Genomic DNA, 21,621 nt, shown 5'->3' on the forward strand with positions numbered 1-21,621 from the left:
CTGTTTCCCTTTACTGACTAATTTGACCTTTATTAACTTGACCCTCACCAGATAGATATAAGGTATCTTATTTTAATATATATACATTTATTTACTTATGAGTGAGGACAACTTTTTTAATGTATAAAGCGATTATTTTTTCATGTCTTTTGCGTTTTAGTAGTGAATTGTTTATCAGTAGTGAATTGTTTGATCTTAAGTGACAGACCCTAAATTGATTTAGGCAAAAAAAAGTTATGAACTGGCTCCTACAACTAAGAATTATGAGGTAGAGCTTCAGGCATAACTGAATTTGATACTCAGTATAATGGGAGAGATGGTTCTCTTTCCATGCTCTGCCTTGCACTGGCTTGCTTTAGTGGGAGCAAATGGGGCAAGAGTGCTAGTAGCCCTTATGGCTTTTCGTATTTCAAGTCCAGAAGGAAAGAGCAAATTCGCTTCCCAGAGAGCTCACAAAAGTTGCAGATTTGAGTCTTCTTGCTTCTGATTGGCCTGACTTGGATCATGGGCCCCTCTCTAAACCTATTACTTTCACCTATAAAATAAAATGCTTTATTTAAGCAAATTAGCCCTTTGTCATTGTGAAGCAGACATTTTCCCTTTTATCATTTGTCTTTAAAGCTTTGTTATGGTATTTTTTTTCAAACAGACATTGTTATTTTGTGTAGTCAGGTTTATGTCTTGTGGGTCTTGCCTATAAACCCCTCCCCACTTGCATTTTTTTTAACTTCCCTTATTTCAGTATTTTCAGGTTCTTTGTAGAATGTTTAAATCTTTGGTCATCTAGAATTTTGTCAAAGGAAAGAGAGGTTTTTTTTGTTTGTTTGTTTGTTTGTTAATGGAAGAGCTTATTTTTTTCCATAAGGCTAGCCAGTTGTCTCAACAGCAGTTTTTAAAAGTAATACATTTTTTTCCTCCAGTGGTTTAAAATGTAAATTTTTAGCCATATATTAAATTTCTGAGTGTATTTACAACAATTTGTGGAGTGTATTTTGTTTACTTGACCCATCTATTCATGTCCCATGTGAAAATGAACAGAGGAAACCCAGATCAAAATGGAGTCAGAAAGCCAGGAAGGGAGGGGTCTCCTTGTGTATCACTCACCACAGCTTGCAGGAAGAAAGAGGATTTACTTCTGACCCAGCAGCAAGCTGCCCACTGCTTCCAACCAACAGAGAACTGCCACAGCCCTCCCCAATTTCCTCCTAAAACCTAATAAAAGCTGACGCTCCCTTTGTCTCCTCAGACTTCCCTATGGTTCACCATAGTTTGCTTGTCCTGAATTGTGATCCCTCTGCCATCCCTTAATAAATTCATTTTGGCTAAAGACCTCATTTCATTTTTAAGGTCGACAACCAGTACCTAAGTCCTTTAATTACTATAGTTGTGTAGTAGTCCCCCCTTATCTATGGAGTTACATCCCAAGACCCCAGTGGGTGCCTAAAACCTCAGATAGTGCCAAATCCTTACATATACTATGTTTTTTCCTACACATACCTATGATAAAGTTTAATTTATAAATTAGGCACAGTAAGAGATTAAGAATACCTAATAATAAAGTAGAATGATTATAACAATGTACAGTAATAAAAGTCACGTGAATGTGGTCACTTGTTTCAGGGGATCCCTTGCTGTAATCCCGGTATACACTTAGTGCTCTCTGGCGCAACACGTTGCCATCAATCAGAACACTATTTTCTGTTCATGCCTCCTACCCACAAATTCAATGCCTTTTCCATCTTAACTCAGCACTTACCATGCACCATGGCTGTAATTTTTGATGAGGTGCAACAGCAAAACTAGCATGAATTTCTTTTTCTTTCTTCGTAACTTCACAAAAGAGTCTGTGAAATAATTTTTTCCCTTTCTTTATTAAGAGCTTTCATCTTTCAGTTAACAGAAGCACTTAATGGCTTCTCTTTGGCATATCTAATTGCCAGTCTCACTACTCCTGCAAATTTGGGGCCATTATTAAGTAAAATAAGGGTTACTTGAACACAAGCACTGTGATACCACGACAGTCGATCTGATAACCTAGATGGCTACTAAGTAACAGGTCAGGAGTATATACAGCGTGGAAACACTGACAAAGGGACGATTAAGTGACTAACAGGCAGGACAGAGCAGGATGGCACCTCCCCCACCCCTCACCCCTGATATATCATCAAGCTACTCGGAATGTTGCACAAATGAAAACTTATGAATTATTTATTTCTGGAATTTTCCATTTACTATTTTCGGGCTGTGGTTGACCAAGGGTAACTGAAGCCTTGGAAAGTGAAAACATGGGTGAGGGGGGACTACTGTATTGCTAAAAAGAGCCTCCAATTATATACCATTCTAGGGGTAAACATAATGATATCCCTAAAAAGACTTTGAAATGTGATAGATACAACACTACATATCTAGATTCCAGCTCATTGAATAAATGTTTATCTCTAGTGATTTAAATTCTAGCAATAATCAAACCCAGGCATACATATTTTAAATTTAATGTAATTCTTTACTACTTAAGCAGTTTTTCATAACTTCTATTTAGCTTACCAATTACTTCTTCTAAAAGTTAACCTCCCTCTTTTTTATAGATGAGGAAACAGGCTAAAATATTAAATAATTCAAGGTGACTTAGAAAATGGATCCAAGACCAGTTCTGCCTAAATGACACTTTTACTACCCTATTCTTATACAAACATATTTCCGCATTGAGAAACAGACAGTTTGAGATATTTCTGGTGAAGATATTTTATTTTTCATAAAAATATAATTGTACAATGATCTTTAGAGAAAGAAAAATCCCTTCAATGCCCCCAAATACCATGTGGTTTAACAGTAATCTTCCTCTCTCTTAAAACAAAATATGTAATTAATAATATGCAATAGATTTCTTGTGAAATATAGCATTTATGTTTTTAAATTTTCTATTTTAACTAAAGGCAAGTCCAGTTTAAACCTATACTTTATGAAATGAGCCAAATCAATTCTATCATAATTCAAAGATAAAATGCTAAATGGTGATGCTGATAAATACTGTCAATTAGCTGGTAAACTGTGATATGAATTTGCTGCAGTAAGATAGATTCTGATTTAAATAGAATAGAAAGATTTTTGGATAAAATAGAAAAAAAAATTTAAGAATTTCAACCATATCCTAAAACGACCTGGTCAAACTTATTCCATATTATATTTGGTTGCTCTAATATATAGCAAGTCTATGCTAAATTAATGACAGATTATGACTGGTCTAAATATACAAACATATTTTCCCCTTACCTTGCTTTCTTTGGGCAAAAAAGAAGAATATTACTCTATTGCTCAGAGCGTAAAGAGAACAGCGCCGACAAAGAGAGACTGAGCTCATTGATTCTCACCATCTTCTGTTCTCTCTCAGCTGTACATCATCATTACAGGTAAGTGAGAGGTGCTAGGTTTTAGTATGCTGCTCCTCAACTGGAATGGGGAAAGAAATGCTCCAGCTGTTTTAATCAGTGACATTTATTAACATGCTTCAGGTGGCCAAAGCGTGCAGCCAGCACAATACTCAATGCAATCCAAACATTACTTTTTAAAACCAAGGAACTTTCTCTTGGTTTGATCTACTCCAAAATACCAAATAGATAGGTTTAGGAATAAACTCAAATAAACTAATTTACTTTCACAGAAAATTATACATCCTCTACCTGAGGATAAAGTCACTGCTCTTGTAAAGATAATGGGGGGGGGAGGGGGGAGGTGGCATATAGCTCAAATAAATGACCCTGTAATTTAAAATTACAACCGGAGAAGAAATACTTCAAGCACAATGGAGACATTCCATTGAAGAGTCACATTCATTTTGGAATGTTTGCTTTGAAAACAACTCTTCTGGGAATTCAAAAGGTACTGAACAAAGCAACACAGAGTACATCTTGGGTTGTTTTGCAAAATAAAAATATACATTTGAGTAGACCAGATGGCAAAACATACCCATTACAATCTGAACATTATATTTAAAACATTTAAAAAATTCTGAAGGCCTGAATATTAACAACCTTTTATCTATATTTGTGACCCTAAAAAGACATTAAATACTCTTAAGCTCCTAGTCCACCAAAACTCAAAACATAGAGAGACCCAACAGTCTGGGCTAGTGGTATAACAGTAGTCACACAGGACTAGACTAGAGATCTGAGTTTGCAACCTAAGCACAAGAGATCTTTAGGAACTCAGGCTAAGGGGAGGCACTTTTTTCAAATGCATGGCCTAAGAGAAGTGGGGAAAAGTACCCTGTAATCTGAAACTATGTGGTCCATCTCATGTTCCACCTCACAGACAATCTAGACTATGATGCCTCCTCTTAAAACTGTCATTTCATAACAAAACATATTTTGTTTGGAAGCCAAATAGTTGCTTCATTAGAGCTAAGAACAATTATAATTTAGGAGCAACAGAGAACACGACTCCTGATTTAACTTCCAGAGAAAGTGATAAATAAAGTGTCTCAATGGGGAATCAAAAGATTCCTAGGTCTATTTGAGTGTATCATACTATGAGCTTGATTCCTCAACCATCGCTTCATTTGGTGGTCAAAAAAAGTACATGCAGCTGTGACGGGAACTGGAAGGAACTATTCCATTCTTCTGCATCTCCTGCCAGACCCACTAGCTTTGTGCTGTGCACAACTCTAGCCTACAGTGTTTCACTCCAGAGCTCAGCCTGGGCTGAACCAGATGCACACCCACAGTGTGTTTCTTTCTGGCTCAGAACACATTCATAAGAAAAGTCACCTCGGGGGAAGAAACTAAGTGTTCTGGTTATTAGATCTACCAGCAATTTGTCCCTCATTTTGTTCTAGATCTCTTGAGGCAGAAACTCAATCTCAGCAGCTAATTTCATCCCATTTTTGTTAGAAAAATTCTCTGACTTAGTTGACTACACAAAGAAATGTGTGTGAACATTCACTCCTTCCCTCCCCACATACATATATAGACATACAAATATAGAAACACATACATATATTCTCTAGGTTGTCAAGGTGATGTATGCTGCTGAAATGCCTAAAAGGTTATTTCTTGCTTAAAAAAATAAGATTGGACTAATTATTTTCCACATATGGATTAGGCCCTAGCAAACTTTTATAAATATAGTTTGAGAAGACAGCAACAAAGTTTTAAATAGAGGCTGTCTTCAGGGCTTTCCTGATGGACACTGTTAACATGTACATTATTTAAAACAGGCATATCGTTAGGGATTATAAAAATAGAAATGTACATATTTGTTAATACATATTCACAGCTTATGCTGGAATGGCTCACAGGAGAAATCAAGGTTCATGCAGAAAATAGACGTTACTCAAGTAAATATAAAGAAATAAGATTAGGTCCATAAAGGCTAAGAACTTACAGTCAGTAATCAGCCCATTTGGTTTCTTTGTAGGGCAGTCAAAAACATTAAAAGAGGTGACACCTAAACACACATACACATACGATTACACAAATTACATGGAAAGAATATAAATTAACCAATAGAGCAATGTGGAGTTAAGGTGCAAAAATACAATCTTTACCCATTTTTTTCTACTCCTGTGTTTTCAAGCATTGCAACATGTTAAATGCCAGTGGGTGGCAATACCAACCAGAACAGGTATGAATGTTTATAAATTTTCTATGTGTTAAAAGTTAAAGCAAAATCCTTTGAGATCTATGATCACACATTTTGGTAGAAACTGCAGATTTACAGAGATGACTACTGAGCAGTAGGTAGTAAATGGAGCCAAGAGGTACAATCTTGCCTATTAATTCTCCATGGTAATCAGGATATTGGCTTCAATCACTGACTCATCATTTCAAATGATCTTCACCCTGAAAAAATAAATCAAAGGTACCAATGTAAGAATGTTTTTAAGGTTAATGAAGTTTGGTATATACTATTTTTAAATACAGACTGAAGGAAAACTGAACTGATTTGGCTTTTTCTCCTTAATTCAATTTAGATTAAGGCAACTGCTACCTCTTCTAATAAAAGTTATTGAAAAGCCAATCTTTCAATTTTATAATTTTTTTTAAAAGATAAAAAGTTTGTAACACTTCCCTATAACTATTTCAAGTGCTCTAAAAGCAATCACAATAATGAAGAAATCAATACATGACATCTTCATTCTAATATCTTTACAGTCTTTTTACAAATGATGCTAGGATAACTGGATAGTCACATGCAAAAGAATTAAGTTGGACCCCTAACTCACACCATATAGAAAAATTAACTCAAAATGGATCAATGACCTAAATATGAGCTAAAACTATAAAACTCTTAGAAAAAAACATAACGTAAATCTCCATGACTGCGGATTTGGCAATGGGTTGTTAGGTATGACACCTAAGGTGTGAACAACAAAAGAAAAATAAATAAACTGGACTTCATGAAAATAAAAATGTTTTGTGCACCAAAGAACATTATCAAGAAAGTGAAAAGATGACCTACACAATGAGAGAAATATCTGAAAATCATATATCTGATAAAGGTCTAGAATCCAGAATATATAAAGAGCTCTTACAACTCAACAACAAAATGAACAACTCAAAAAATGGGCAAAAGACTTAAGCAGACATTTCTTCAATGAAAATATACACATGACCAACAAACACATGAAAAGATGCTTAACATCATTAATCACTCACGAAATGTATATCAAACCACCATCAGATACCACTTCACATCCACTAGGAAGACTTTAGTTTTTAAAAACGGAAAATAAAGTGTTGGTAAGATGGAGAAAAATGAGAAGTTCATATTGCTGGTGGGAATGTAAAATATTTCAGCCACTGTGGAAACAGTTTGTGGTTTCTCTAAAAGTTAAATATAGAATTACCACATTACCCAGCAATTCCACTTCTACGTATATACTCAAACGAATTGAAAAGTTCTCAAATACACACTTGAACATGCATATTCATAGCACTCCTGTTAACAATAGTCATAAGGTAGAAACAAATATCCATCAATGGATTAATGGATAAACAAACTGAGGGATGCATATACAATAGAATATTATACAGCCATAAAATGGAATGAAGTACTGATACATGCCACAATGTGGATAAACCTTGAAAATATTATTCTAGGTGAAAGAAGCTAGACACAAAAAGTCACATACTTTGATTCATTTATATGAAATATCCAGATTAGGTAAATCTATAGAGACAAGAAGCAGATTCATGGTTGTCAGGAGTTAGAGGAGGGGGTAATAGCAAAAAACTGCTTATGAGTTTGGGGTTTTCTTTTGGGGTGATGAAATGTTTTACAACTAGATAGAGGTAGTGGATGTATGACATTGTAAATGTAATAAATGCCCCTGAATTATTACTTTAAAATGGTTAGTTTTATGTTATATGAATTTCACCTCAATTAAAATTTTCTTTATTTTTAAATAAAGTGATGATGGGCTACTCTACTAGATAGAGCCTAAAGGTGAGGACAGGTTCTACTATTATAGCTGTGTTGACCTTGGGCACCTTACCTCACCCCTCTGCTATTTCTTCATCTATAAATTAAAAAGGATAATTCCTTAACATAATTATTGCAGGAAATACTTAAGATCGATTTAAGTGAAAATACTTTGTAAGCTCTAAATCAAAATATAAATAAAAATAATTATATTATTAACAATAACTAGAATGGAACACTCCCTTTATGGACTAGGTCTGCTGAATACAAAAATTTCTATAAATTTATCAGTTGCTCTTTATAGACCCCATGTAAAATGCATTTCAATATTCAGAATCTAATATCATTTCACTTGCTTATTAGTATATTACAAATGACATCAACATTTTATTTATTTAAAGACAGACAGAGGGGGAAAAAAGACATATGGAGGAAAGTGGTCAACAGAAATCCTACCTTAGGACACTCCTGTACATATATAAACTCTCTGCATATGGTACTCACAGGAATTGCTATTAGCGTCTGTTTTCCCAGCTTTCGTGTGCCTGCTTGAGTTCTGCTGAGATTTGCTCTGCTCCTCTCCAGTGAGTAGGGCCTTTATTTCAGAAGGGATTTTTCCTTGGTCCATTGCCATGCACCACTGCTTGTACTGAAATATGTAAAATATATTTTAGTAAAATTCAGAGACTACTAGTAGAAATGCTAGACAAAAGAACTCCCATACCTAGAGATCAAGTTGGCTGCTGGAAATCGTACTCTCCACTGTATTTCCTATTTAAAATCTAAGACATGTACAAGGCCTGCCATCTTTCAGAAGAGGGTGAAAAACTGCTATTGAATCTTCTTGTGATATACTGGAGTATTGCTCAAATTAAAAATGCCCCTCTGGTTAAAAGAACATCTCCTCAGTGTGCCGCTAACTAGAATTCATCTCTTTTTGCTAATGGTCGCATTACTTCTACTCCTAAAATAAGTAACTTTGCAATTCCTTTCTCTTTCATAAACATTCACTTAACATCTACTTTCTACTAGAGTGTGTACTATGGACTTTGGAGGCATACAAAGATTAATCAGTCTTAAAATTATGCCTCAAGTGGCTTATATTGCAGAAGGTAAGAAATAATTTAGAGCATAAGTCAAATTCAATAAATTTTAAAAATCTACTAAATAGTGCATATCTGAACTCTCTTCATGCCCCAACCTTATTTTCTTACCTTCTAAAAAGTGAGGTAGCCTATCCCAGTTTTGTAATGATCATGTATTATCTCTCTCTTCTCCAACCTTTTACCTATTCTCTTTTACATTTCTACAGTCACTACCCAAAATATAAATGAATAAAACATGCCAAAAAAATATGTTTAAACACAAATGCTATCATACTATACATATTGTTATATATTTTTATATTGCTTTTTCCACTTAGCAACACGTTGTAAATGTCTTTCTACATCAGTAATATATACATATGTGCACTGTTTTTTTACTGGCTGTAAAGCAGTTCAATATATGAATGTAGTATAATTTATTTAACCGATACTCTAATGTCGTATGTTTGTTATTTTCCATTTTTTTATTATAAATAATCCTTTAATGAAATATTCATGCATATTCTACTCCCACCAGTAGTGTACAAAAATGCTTATGTGTGTACATCCTGGCTAACCAATGAATATTCTTTCCCATGCCTGTCAACTGGATAGGTGAAAATTGATATCTTCATGTTTTAATGTATGTTTCTTTGTCATGCTTAGGTTGATTTTTTTCATGTGTTATGTTGACAGACTTTCTTACCATTTCCAGTTCCTCTCTCAGGGCACATATGGCTCTTTCCCGACTGGATACCAACTCTTCCAAATACTGGTATCTCAGTTTCTTTCTGGCTCGGCATTCTCTTGCACTCTGCCGGCTCCTCTCAAGTTTTGCCTTCAAATCAATCTTGGCTGGCTTCCGACCACGTTTGCCGGGCTTCTTTACTTTGCCTCCAACCACCTTCAGCAAGAGACAGAATAAATAATTTTTTTTTCTCTTAATTCTGTGTCTAGGAAAGTGACTATGGCTACATATTAGCAAGGAAAACATTTACAAATAATAAATAAATGAAGCCTGTGGAACTCAAAAAGCATAATCCCATCAAATGCCTTATGAGTCTTTGCTTCATTATGTTTTCTGATACTTTTGATACTATGAATGTGAGAGAAATAATATAAATTTTCATTATTTCTTCAATAATAAGCTTTAAATAGTTTAACAGTAAACTTTATAAACCATATGTAACTGAGTAAACTAAAAGTTTGCCACTAAATATTTTGTTCACAAAGAATTTTTATTGACTTGAGAAAAGAAGTAAAAAAACCCCCAATATTCAAAACTTTACGTTTGGCATATTCTCAACATTATAAAACAACATATAGAAGAAAGAATGTTAACAAAAGGTCAATAAGGATTTCTCTGATAGGTGTGATTATAAATAGTTTTTCCTCACCTGTATTTTTTAATGATTTTTAAATGTTTATAATTAGAAAAAATATAAAATTTGTATATGAAATTATGTATATGTAAAAATAAATAAGTATCTTAAACAATGTGGCTATAAATTCCCTCTGCAAATTTGTTGAGCTCAAAGGAACACACAGGAAGTCCCTGAAATCTTCAGGATAATTCTCACCTGCCTTTAGAAGCCTATCATTATAACCCTAGTCTGTCTCAGGAGATTTCTACCTGCTCCCACTGGTGTCACAAGACATCCTCTCAATATCCATGTTACTCATTTACCTGTATAGGCACAATTTTTTCATGACTGAAAAAGTAATTTAATTTTCATTGTTTAGCTTTGGAACCTCCCCAAGTTCTTATACAAAATGTAACTATGAAGTAAAGATGATGAATTTTAAAAAACATGAACCTGAACTTATACATCAAATAAGTTTCTTTAAAGCAGTCACCTTGAGAGGGCTTCATTTATTCCAACGAACAAGTTTTTTTGGAAAGTGCTTTTGGGGCCAGTTTCTTACAAGCCACCATATGATATGTCTTTAGAGCATATTTTTTTAGAGCAATACATTTGTCTTTAAATTCTCAAAGTGATTATCCACTTTGTTTATCTGACGAGGTTATGAATTATGTCCCGTTCTTTCTGAAAATTACCCTCAGAGAATAAAAATGTCCTAACTTTAGTGTACTGAAGGGAATGTTGCTGAGGCTTTAAAGGCAATTCTAAAAGAGAAGATGCAAAACTGAGACATTGGCAAATCATTAGAATAAATGTAGAAACCTTCTCAGGTAACAAAACTCGAAGGATCAATATTCATTTGGATATAGAGACTGTGATTTGTTTGTTTGAAATCACTATTAATATCATACACCAACAATGCCCAGTACCCTACAAAGATAAGATAATTAGTAAGTATAATTTTTAGGTCAAGAAAACCACACTTTAAATGTGGATCAGCCACATTTACCAGACCCTGTATCATAACATGATGGCTAACCATTGTATCTAGCATTTTATCAGATGGCTCTAAAATGAAATTGAATACTCCGCGGCTTTAGAAAAAAAATCTTTCCTTTCCACCACCATCTTAGCTAGCTGCTTCAGGACTACTCTCAAATTAGTTTCAACTTTTCAAAATTTGGTCTTTTAAAGCTTTTCTATTCTGCATCATCATGTCTTTATTCCAATATAATAATATACATCTCAAGAAACTTTTCCTCAGAGTCAAAATATTAGCAGGGCAGGCTGACTAGTTGATTCAAATATTACTACAGGCTAAATTTTAAATTACGCTTTTATCTCATCGAGTGCACAATTTTAATAAAATATTTTGAAATCACCCTACATTAAAACAAAGTGTATTTGCTATTGTTACGGTTTTTTAAAAGCAATATATTTACAGCATAAACTCATGTCTATAGTGAAATAAATGGTAATCACATCTATTCTTTATATAGTAAAATGGGTCATCACATAACACTATAATCCAATACCTCATATGTGGCTGGTTTTAATTAATTCAGGAGTGGCTGTCTTTGAGAAGCCAGCAAGAGAACACAGAGTAATTCATAACTTCATTGATTTTTTTGAAACAAACCTAGCACAGTCATAAAAATCAAACAAAAGTTATAATCCTTTGTTTAGTTTTCATGGTAGCAAAATATTTATATTGAGACTATTTTATTCCTTTTTTAAAATTAGATAGGCATAGTAAATGAATCCAGGGTTTCTATACTTTATGTCATCTCTTGTAAAATTACATTTAAAACTACATAACCACCACCTCTCTCTAGCTTAATTTTTCTTCAGTAATAGACTGAATTGTTGTTTTTTGTTGCCAGCTGAAATCTGATTAGTGGACCAGTTTTCAAGAGTCAAGTACATCACAGAATTATCATAAATTTTAAGTACCATAATGTGTGAGAGCACTTTGTAAAGAAAAGGCATTATACAAATGTAAGTTACTATACTAGTTGCCAACTATAGTGTTAACAACTGAATTTTATATATTTCATAAGCCATAAAGATTGGGGAATAGGGGAAGTTAATTAGAAACTAAGAACCAGAAACTAAAACCAAAACCAACCTCATTAATTCCTTATATATCTCTGGGCCAAAAATCATTCTTACCAATGTTTCATAAAATTTTTACAAATTCAGTGATAAACACATTGCCCTTTTGCTCTCTCCTATTTCTTCTGTGAGGAAGCTTTTTTCTCATCTGTGTATTTTATGATTTAAAAATTTTGTAATTAATGTGTTTAAAAAGACTGGGAACTAAGACAAAACTACTGGATTTAGCCAAGTGGGAGTTCCTCATAATTCTAAATTTAACTGTTATAGAGAAAGAACAGAAACCTGTGTGTGGATGTCACAGGCTTCCCAGTCAACAGGTTTAACTTCTCCAGAAAGAGACATGATTGTAATTGCATGCTCTTTAGGGGCTTCTTTAAAATGAGGTGTGTGGATTACATCATATTCTAAAGGTTCTTGGATCAATGTACTTCTAGCTTTTTAGAAACAAACAACAAAAACTTAAAATTCAAGGCTAAATTAAGGTGTGCAGGGCAGCAGCACTCACAATGAACTAAGCCTTCAGCTGGGCACTCAACATGTTATCTCGTTATTTCATACTACTTCAGGTGAGGTCAACCCTATGATCCTCACCTTTTTCAGGTAAAGAGGGGGAAAAATTAATCCCTTTATTCAACAAACATTTATAAAAAAACCCACTATGCTCCAAACACTATAAAACTCTAGGAATATTAATATAAGATAGAGTCCTTAACTTTAATGTATTTAGACTCATGGAACACAGCAGATATGAAATAATGTTATAAAGGGTAGAATATCAGTATATACAGGAGTGCTGCTGGTGATACACACACGTACACACACACACACACACATACATGGAGGTAGGAAGGGAGGGAGAGAGAGATGTATAGTGATCTCTTTATTTCATAGATGACAAAATTTTAGTTCAGAGATTTTCAATGTCACAGCAGGGTCTAGAACCCAAGTCCCCTGATTTGCATCATAGCAACTTGTCACAAAGTAACTCACTATCATCAAGCATGACTATTCCCCTCCAGGTTCCTAGGTAAGACTCATTAACCTGAACATACAATTCCTGAAAAGGCTCTAAAACTGACAGGTGCTTTATATGTATTGCTATATTAATGCTATATAGTCATTTATTTAACCCAACTCACTGTGGCATTAGGAACCTGATGGAGGAAGTGGAGAGGAGGTAAAGTAATAGACTTTTTCATTTTATGCTTCCTTGAAATCTCTCTCAACTATTATGACTCTCCATGCCCACCCACAAGTCATGCCAATTTATTCCTTTATAAAATCTCTGATTTAGCTCTTCCTCTCTATTAGTTAGGGCCCTACTCACATTATTACAATAGGTTCCCAATGGGTCTCCCTACTTTTTCCCTTTTTCCACTCCTACTTCTATAGTTGATCCATCTTGCAAAAAGCTGCCAAAAGAACCTTTCTTTTCAGCTTATTACGATAACTTTCGTATATATTTTTTCATTGTAGAAAAGTAATACCTAATCATTATAGAAAGAATAAACTTTAATGGCCCTTTGGCCATGTTACTCTCAAGCTCAAGAGAACACCTCTGGCTCAGTACTGCTTACTGAGTCACCATATCCAGTATATTCATTTCCTGTGGCTGCTATAACAATTACCACAAACTTGGTGGCTTAAAACAATGGAAATTTATTTTCTATTCTGGAGGCCAGAAGTTTGTCAGGGCTGCACTCCCTCTAGAGGCCCTACTGTAGAATCCATTCTTCACCTCTTCCAGCTTCTGGCTGTCAGCATTCCTTGATTTGTGGCCACGGTAACCCAATCTCTGCCTCTGTGGTTTCACTGCCTCCACATCTGTCTGTCAAATTTCCTTCTGTCTCATCCTTATGAGGACATGTCATTGGATTTAAGGCCCATCCAGATAATCCAAAATAAATTCTTCCTCCGAAAATCCTTAACTTAATCACAGTACTTTACCATATATATTCACTCTTTTACTATATAAATAATATTTATAGGTTCCAGGGATTAAGACACGGATATATCTTTTTAGGGACCAGCATTCAGCCCACTACATCCAGACTTCCTCTCACCCAGTCAGTAATTTTTGTTATTCCCAACTGGCAGCCCCCATATCAAGTCAGGCCATTCTCCTTAGAAACCTCGCCCTATCCCATGCATTCTTACCTACTCTCATTTCTCTAAATGTTCCCTCTCTCTCCCCCAACCATCTGAAATGGTAAATATTATGCTTTCTTTGTTTAGAATCAGCTCTAGCCCTCTTTCTTTGAAGCTCTGACAATCACCCTCTGCCCATCATTTTTCTTTTCCAAATTTCTGGAACATAGTTAATATCGCACTGAGTTTATATGTTATATTGTTTTTTAGTGGCTTCCCAGATTTAAGTTCTATCTCTTCTAGTCGTGTAGGTCCCTTAGGCACAGATGCTATGTTTTCTACTACTTCTGTAATCCTCTTTGTATCCAGCCCAGAGCCAGGCATTTAAGGGGCATTTATTAAAAAGACTGATAACTAAATAAATGCAAAAAAAATTAGCAATATTTTAAAATTGATTTAATATGATATCACTACTAACATTAGTAGGTTTTTTTTAAACAAAGTTCCCTCATAAGGGATCTAAAATCTGAAAAACCAATTGAGGACTCTTTATTTTACCATCCTTTTTGTACTTACTTACATCCTAATGCTCTAATTCTTAAGGCAACTCATAAAAGTTTCAAGTTGGTAAGTCTCAGAGAATTACTGCATTTACATGAAGTGGTAGCATCAGCCCCAGCTAAAAAGGAAAACAGTAGAAGGGCCCTGTTTCACTTTTCTTTTAAACACATAAAATAAAAAGTTTTCTCCAGTTAATTAAAGAAAAATAAGATAGATATGAATGTGCCCAGCCATTGCTCTTCACCACTTTAAAGAAAAAACAAAACAAGTAGTTGCATTTTCATGTGGTGGTAAGGCTTCCATAACTTCCTTCACAGCTGTGGGTTAGGCTTTTTCTCCGATTTACCAGATCTTCAGTAAGAGAGAATGACTAATCACATCTTCCTGTTGCTAATCTGCCAGTTTTTCTAATCAACAGAAGAAGAAAAGGATAAAGCAAGCATCACTAAACTGAGAGTTAACTCCAGCCTCTCCCAATCCCTATGCCTACTCCGCTATTATTGTTTGTATCTATCAATGCCTAAAACTGTTATAAACTGACTCTGTAAGAGTGCTCTATACTTAACTGTCTATGCTCCTTTCCCACTCACCTCTTTCTTCCCTAATGCTACATGCTGGCTTTTGCCCTAGGTTCACGAACAATCTGTTTTCTAAGTCCAATGGATATACTTTTTCATTAACTTACTTTACTAGATTTTTGGGGGGTAGCATCTCATGTTGTAGACTATCCCCCCCCCACCGCCTCCACTTAAAATTCTCTTCTCCCTTAGATGGCATAACAGCCCCTTTTTGCCTGTCCTCCAATATCACTAACCTCGCCTTTTCAGTTTATTTTGCTGAGTCCTACTCCTTTCTTAAGGTCATTTTAGCGTTTTTCAGGGTTCAGTCTCTTCGGCTCTCTCTTCTATCTAAACTCTGCATCCTTGGAGGATTTTATGCATGCTGCATCAACCATGGCCTGCACTAAAACAGTCTCTAACATGGTCTTCAGCTCAGGACTTTCTTCTGAGCAATCTAACCAAGCTAGTGAGGAGTCAGAAAGGACTAGCATTTATTGCGAACCCATTATGTACTAAGTTCTTTTGCTATGGGCTCACATATATAGTACATTTAATTCTCGCAATAACTCAGTAAGGTTTTATTAACACACCCAATTCATAGGTGAAGAAATTCAGTTCTGAAGAGATGAAATTATCTGTCCAAAATCATAATAGCTTCAAAGTGGTAGACATGAGATCTGAACTCTGGTTATATGCCAAAATTCATGTTCTTTCCTAATTGGACCATCTGCCTCCAGTCTTGTCCCAGATCCTATATCTTTACCCTCCCTAATCCATTCTCCACATAGCCATCAGCATTCTTCTTTGAAAACACAAATCTGATACTGTCATCTCTGCTTTAAAATCCTTCAATGCCACCCCAACATCTACGGCCTTTGTTTTCAAACTTCAGTAAGCATATGAGCCACTCAACTGGGGAGCCTATTCAAATTCCCAGGCCCCATTTCCAAGGAGTCTGAGCAGGTGTCTTCTTTATTCCACACTTTGAAAAATACTAACCCAAATTTCCTAGCTTGACTTGCCAGGCATATCATGATCCCACCTGATCATCTTTCTATCCTTATCCCTGCCCACACCTCTACTTGTGCCTTATGCTGTAGCTCAGGAGTTAACCAACTGCAGCCCTGCTGGCAAGCCGAAGCCTATTGCCTACTGCCTATTGCCTAACCTGGTAAATAAAGTTTTAGTGAAACAGAGCCACACCCATTCATTACATTCTACCTATGGTTGCTTTCCTGCTACAAGGGCAGAGTTGAGTAATTGCAACAGAGATCACATGGTCTACAAATATTTACTATCTGGCCAATTCCTGCTCTAGCTTGTACCAAAATACTTATTTTCCAGTGCAATATGCTTTACTACAAGATATTCTCTCCTTCCCGTTTTCTAGGAGACTCTTATTCTTCCTTAAATTTATTCCTACTGTGTAAGCCCATGTCTGACACATCCAGTCAGGCATCCATTCTTAATGCCCCTAAAACGACTTTGCCTCTGTTACTTATTTCTTACCTCACTATATTGTAATTATTTTTCTATGCGTCTGCCTAGTCCACTGAAATGTAAGTTCCTGAGAATAGTTATAAATTCTTGATTTATCTTTGTATCTCTACTGTCTAGCACAATCCCTGGTTCGTATTAGATTTCCAACAAATGTTTAATGAATTAATGGATAAATAAACAAACTTCTGAAAACAAAGAGCAAAACATTCTGAATAAGGTTAAACGTCAACTGGTTTCTGTAGTATTCAAATTACTCCTTAGAGCTAAACTATCTGCAGAGGTACCCTAGTTAAAAAGTGCATATAACCTAGATAAGAAAGGAAGGCACATTAAAACAACATCTACTGTCAGAGATCTATTTAGCAGATGTGCTGGCTCTTCTGTCTTGTGGAAAGCATTGATAAAGTAGGACAGAAAAAGCAGAAAATGTCTGAGCTTCGTGGCACTGCCCAAGAAGGGTAGCTCAACTGTAGCATAGGATGGCTAAGGAGCCAATAGAAGGGACTTCAGGGACCAAAGGACAGGTCCGGGAATGTAAGAGATTTTTTTTGGTCAACTTAAAATTTTTGCGAGAACCAGCACCACTCAGAGCAACTGAATGTAGAAGACCTTGTCTTCTTATCTAAGGGGTAAGGAAGGTGTAAGAAACCTCATTTTCAGATAATCATGTGTAGTGCAGGTGGAAAGGAAGTCTGGAGGAGAATGGCAGCCCATATTAGCATATTATGGCCAGCAGCTGGCCCATTCTCTCATAAGTCCCTCAACTGGAACTTGATGCCCTAAACTATCAGGCTGGGCAATAAAGTATAGTGGTCTTTTACCAGCTTGTAGTCTGCGGCAGGAACACACTGCTGTAGGATATTTCAATTTACTCATTTGTTCATTCCATAAACATAAAAGTCAAATATAAAATCAGAACCTTCTGTCTATGATTAAAGCCTCTGAAAATAACACATTTCGATTTTCTTTGTAATTGAATGCAGGTCAGGAAGAAAAGGCTTTCATAAGAACGAGTACTTTTTCCTAGTGGTGGGCATGCAGGTGGGTTCAGGAGACTACCTTTCTCACATAATCTGACAGTTAAGGACACAGCTTAAGTTCATTTCATGTCCCATTCCATTTACCATGCCCCATTTTGGGGCATTGTTAGGAGCAAAGGGTAGTGTAGGTATAGACAGAGCTGCAAATGTTATGCACAGCACACACTTAAGAATTACTAAAAATGATCACTGGTGCCTACTGCACTTTGCTAAGGACAAAGAAATTCACTGCTAGGTAATATAATAATGATAACATTTTTTTGAGTGCCTACTATGTGTTAGATGTACTTGATGCTTTATATGCATTATCTCTAATCCTCAACAAAGCCCATGAAAAGGTATTGACCATTAAACAGATAAAGTGGAAGTTCAGAAAGGTTAAATAACTTAGCCAAGATTGGTTCCTTCTCAAATAGCCTAGTAGAGATCTACTCAGTATTTGAATTCTGCTACTTACCACTTTCCCAAGCCCCAAGACTTTTAGATGTCTAATATATCTCTTGCCTTATTTTTCTCATTTGCTATCATCTGTATACTCTAGCTGGCTGCTCAATGGATCACATTGATTAATAAAGCCTAGGCACATCAAGACATTCTCCTTGATGCCACTCTGTTCCAATTCAATTCAATCACTATTAACTGGTACTCTATTCTGTACCAGGCACATTGCTAGATGCTTAGGAGGCAAAGCTGTCCTGCTCTTACTCTGGGAAGTTAGAAAGTGGAAAGTGGAGAGCTCTTAGCAAACTCAGTCATAGCCACTAATGAAAACTCAGGATACACCATCTTTTTAAAGAAAGGTCTTCGCATCATCATCATCTGTTTCTTGACCTGCTCATTCAAATACTGCTTCTCTGTAACTGCTGCTCCTATCCACTTCATCCTCTACCTGTTGCCCTAGCCTTGCTGTCAGCGTCTGTCATCCTTTGTGCTCTCACTAGCACAGCTGCCACACTTCCCAGCCCAACCCTCACCTTCTCTTACTCAGGGGAAAATGGAACCTGAGAGACTCTATCACTCACACGATATGAAGAAAAAATGTGTTTTATGTGGGAGTATGTATGTATATACTAGGAGGACTAACAACTAGAGCACAGAAAAAGAAAGACTGAGAGCTGCCAAAGCCTTATTTAAGGGCAGTTTCACACTGCCTTACTACTGAAAGCACTCCAGTCTTGCTGTACATGTGTTTTAATATTACTCATCAAAAATTATGACATGTAGTCAAAGTGAAAGTAGTGTATTCACAGAGGCACTATTCATCCAGAGACTGAAATGGATTTTCTTTTCCATTATATTAAAGACTTAAGAAACTGCTGGTTTCTAAATTCTCTCATAAAAACAAAGAATAAAGAATGACAACTGAATTTATTTTGCATATCTGTGAACCTTATAAAAGTAAGGTACAGTCAGTCTACTCCCTAAATTTAACTTCGCTCTTTTAGGCAAACAATAAAATTTTACATCCTCCCGCCACTACAGTTTGCTAGTTTTAAAATAACTCCTACGTGATTTTATAGGTAAGCATAATAACTCAAAATCCTATGTATTTTTCTTGGACTTATTTGAGATTACTGAAGACTTCAAGAAATTTATTGTTTCAAAGGTGTGAAAATGAAACAACTGAAAATTATGTGGAATAGATGTGAGAGTCTCAAATTGAGGAAATTAAGAATATGTTATTTTAGCATCCTTAAACAGCCATAACATTATAAAAGATAACAGAGACAGTATTATTAACTTCAAAATTAACACTGAAAGATAAGGGAGGTAGCAAAGACTTTTAGAAAAAAATTTCTGATTTTTCTGGAAAACTTTAAGAACTCCCCTTTCTCTTGCAGAAATACCATTTCTTATTTGGGTTTGCTACTTCACAAGCAACCTGTTCCAATTCCAGAGTACCGTGTTGGGCTTTCCCTTCTATCACTTTTCTCAGAGCCTTCTGCAGGAGCAGGAAGAAGAGATAATGTAGGTTAGCACAAGCAGTGCTGAGAAGCTGGAAATCTTTTCAATCTCTCCGAAGATGAAACAAAACTTGACAGCAGCAAAGTGTTACTGGTTACCTGGAGGGGAAAAGGGCACCCAAACAAAGAAAAAAGCTATCTGAAGCAGCATGCCAGAGATTGTGGAAAGACTGCCTAAAAGCATAGGGAAGGAGTGATTTCTACTTCAAAAATTGGAAAATTCTAGAAGTCTGATGATTTATAAACTGACCGTCCCTATATTCATGAAAACTAGACAACGCTAATGTGAATATACATAAAGACAGAATAGGTTATACATATATAAACTACATGAATTAACCAATAATGAACACTGTTATCTTATAAACATACGGATAAGTGATTTGGATAAGGAAAGGGGGGTTGTGATGGGATATTAAGATAGATGAACAAGAAAGAATTGACTACTTTTCTTAGAGAAGGTTTTCTGGAGGAAGTTGGATTCCAGACTCTGGACGAATAGCAACAGGAGTTTAGCAGAGTATTCCAACCAACCACAGGAAAATAGCTCAGAGGGGGAGTGAACTGATTATATGAATGGGGCATTGAGTAAGGGAGCCAGAGAGAAGAAAGAGGAACCGTCAAGGGGAACAAGGCTGGTTCAGGGTGCCCTAGTTAAGACCTCCAAACTGGAGAAAGGCTAGGAGGAGGCAAGGGAAGGCAAAAAGGAAAAGCGGAGTAATTTCTTCACTTATCTTGGCAGGCGAGTCAAGGATCAGGGTTTGCACTACCCGAAAAAGCTGAAAAACAGGCTTGCCCTGGAAGTGAATTCTTCCAGAGGAGTGGGCCCTTTCTGGAAAAACGCAGCTCCACTCACTGTTCCCTGAATTCTTGACTGGGTACCACGGGGCAATAACTGGAGGCGCAGGGATGTCTATGACAGGTGTTTCTTGGGTGTTGGCATGGTTTACGAAGCTGAGACTCAGCGGCAAGACTAACACTTAGCGACAAGCAGGCGACGGCAGCAGCTGCGCGTGCAAACCACAGGACTTACCTTACTGTCATCCATCTCGGCAGACAGGCCGGCCTGGCCAGGCCCTCCCTCCCCCTGCCCTCCCCGGCTTCGCCGGCCGGGCCCGGCCCGGCCCCCGCCCCGGGGGAAGAAGGAGATATGGTTCTGAGTGCCTCCTCCTTTCGCCTAACAGTTCGCTTCCCTGATGCCACAGTCACGGGGACAAGGGATCAGTTCAGTAATGGCAGAGCGGACCCTGGAGGCGGCCCAAAACGCCTCCCTGCGCCGCCGCCGCCTCCTCCTCCCCCTCCATGACAGTCTGGACGTGTTTACAGACACCCTGGAGAGCGGCGGGCCGGGCGGGCGTTCGGGAGTGCTGCGCGCGGAATGACCACTTCAGCCTGCCGTAGCACCGCGGTCTTCTGGGGATTGTAGTCGTCCTTAGCGCAGTCTGCGCACGGCTGCCTAGAAAGAAAACTACAACGTCCACACAACCTCTGCCAAGCGTGTTTTCCTTCTGCCCCACGCGCAGCGGAGGTGGGACCCAGCGGGAGGCCGAAGCTACGTTTCCCTTGTTGGGATCGCTTGGAGGTTTTGGCCCTTGGGTTGCTGCGGCCTGCACACAGGAGGAGGGAGGTCTGGCGGGCGGAGGCAACGCTGACGGGAAGGCCGCGAGAGCAGGCTGTCTTAGGAACACGGAGGAAACCTTGAAAGTTCCTTATTAAGAAAAAGGAAAGAAACTAATACTGTAAAATGGTGCATCTGCTTCGGGAAACAATTTAGCAGTTTCTCACATAGTGTTACCATATGGCCAGTGATTCCAGGAGAAATGGGAACATATGTCCATGTTAAAACTTGTTCACTAATATTTTGTCCTAGATACTTTATTTATAATAGAAAGTGGAAATAACCTAAATGTCCATCAATAGAT

The 21,621-nt window shown here is 36.8% G+C and overlaps 1 protein-coding gene across 1 annotated transcript; it reads right to left on the reverse strand.

Annotated features, from left to right (window-relative positions):
• Window positions 1-2,724: 2,724 nt before the first annotated feature.
• Window positions 2,725-21,079, reverse strand: CREBL2 (cAMP responsive element binding protein like 2). Its single transcript, XM_011376021.2, has 4 exons — window positions 20,733-21,079; window positions 9,211-9,408; window positions 7,924-8,068; window positions 2,725-5,837 (listed from the first exon to the last, which is right to left on the reverse strand). The coding sequence occupies exons 1-4, from the start codon at window positions 20,745-20,747 to the stop codon at window positions 5,833-5,835; spliced, it is 363 nt and encodes a 120-aa protein (XP_011374323.1). The 5' UTR covers window positions 20,748-21,079; the 3' UTR covers window positions 2,725-5,832.
• Between the last annotated feature and the right edge of the window lie 542 nt (window positions 21,080-21,621).

Source organism: Pteropus vampyrus, unplaced genomic scaffold (genome assembly GCF_000151845.1).
Source record: "Pteropus vampyrus isolate Shadow unplaced genomic scaffold, Pvam_2.0 Scaffold283, whole genome shotgun sequence".
Classification (NCBI taxonomy): Eukaryota; Metazoa; Chordata; class Mammalia; order Chiroptera; family Pteropodidae; genus Pteropus; species Pteropus vampyrus.

Bases quoted from the DNA above. Each gene is read 5' to 3' on its own strand.
- CREBL2 (XM_011376021.2), bottom strand. The intron at 8,069-9,210 runs GTAAGAAAGTCT...TACATATTTCAG, and splicing joins TGAGAGAGGAACTGGAAATG to TACAAGCAGTGGTGCATGGC.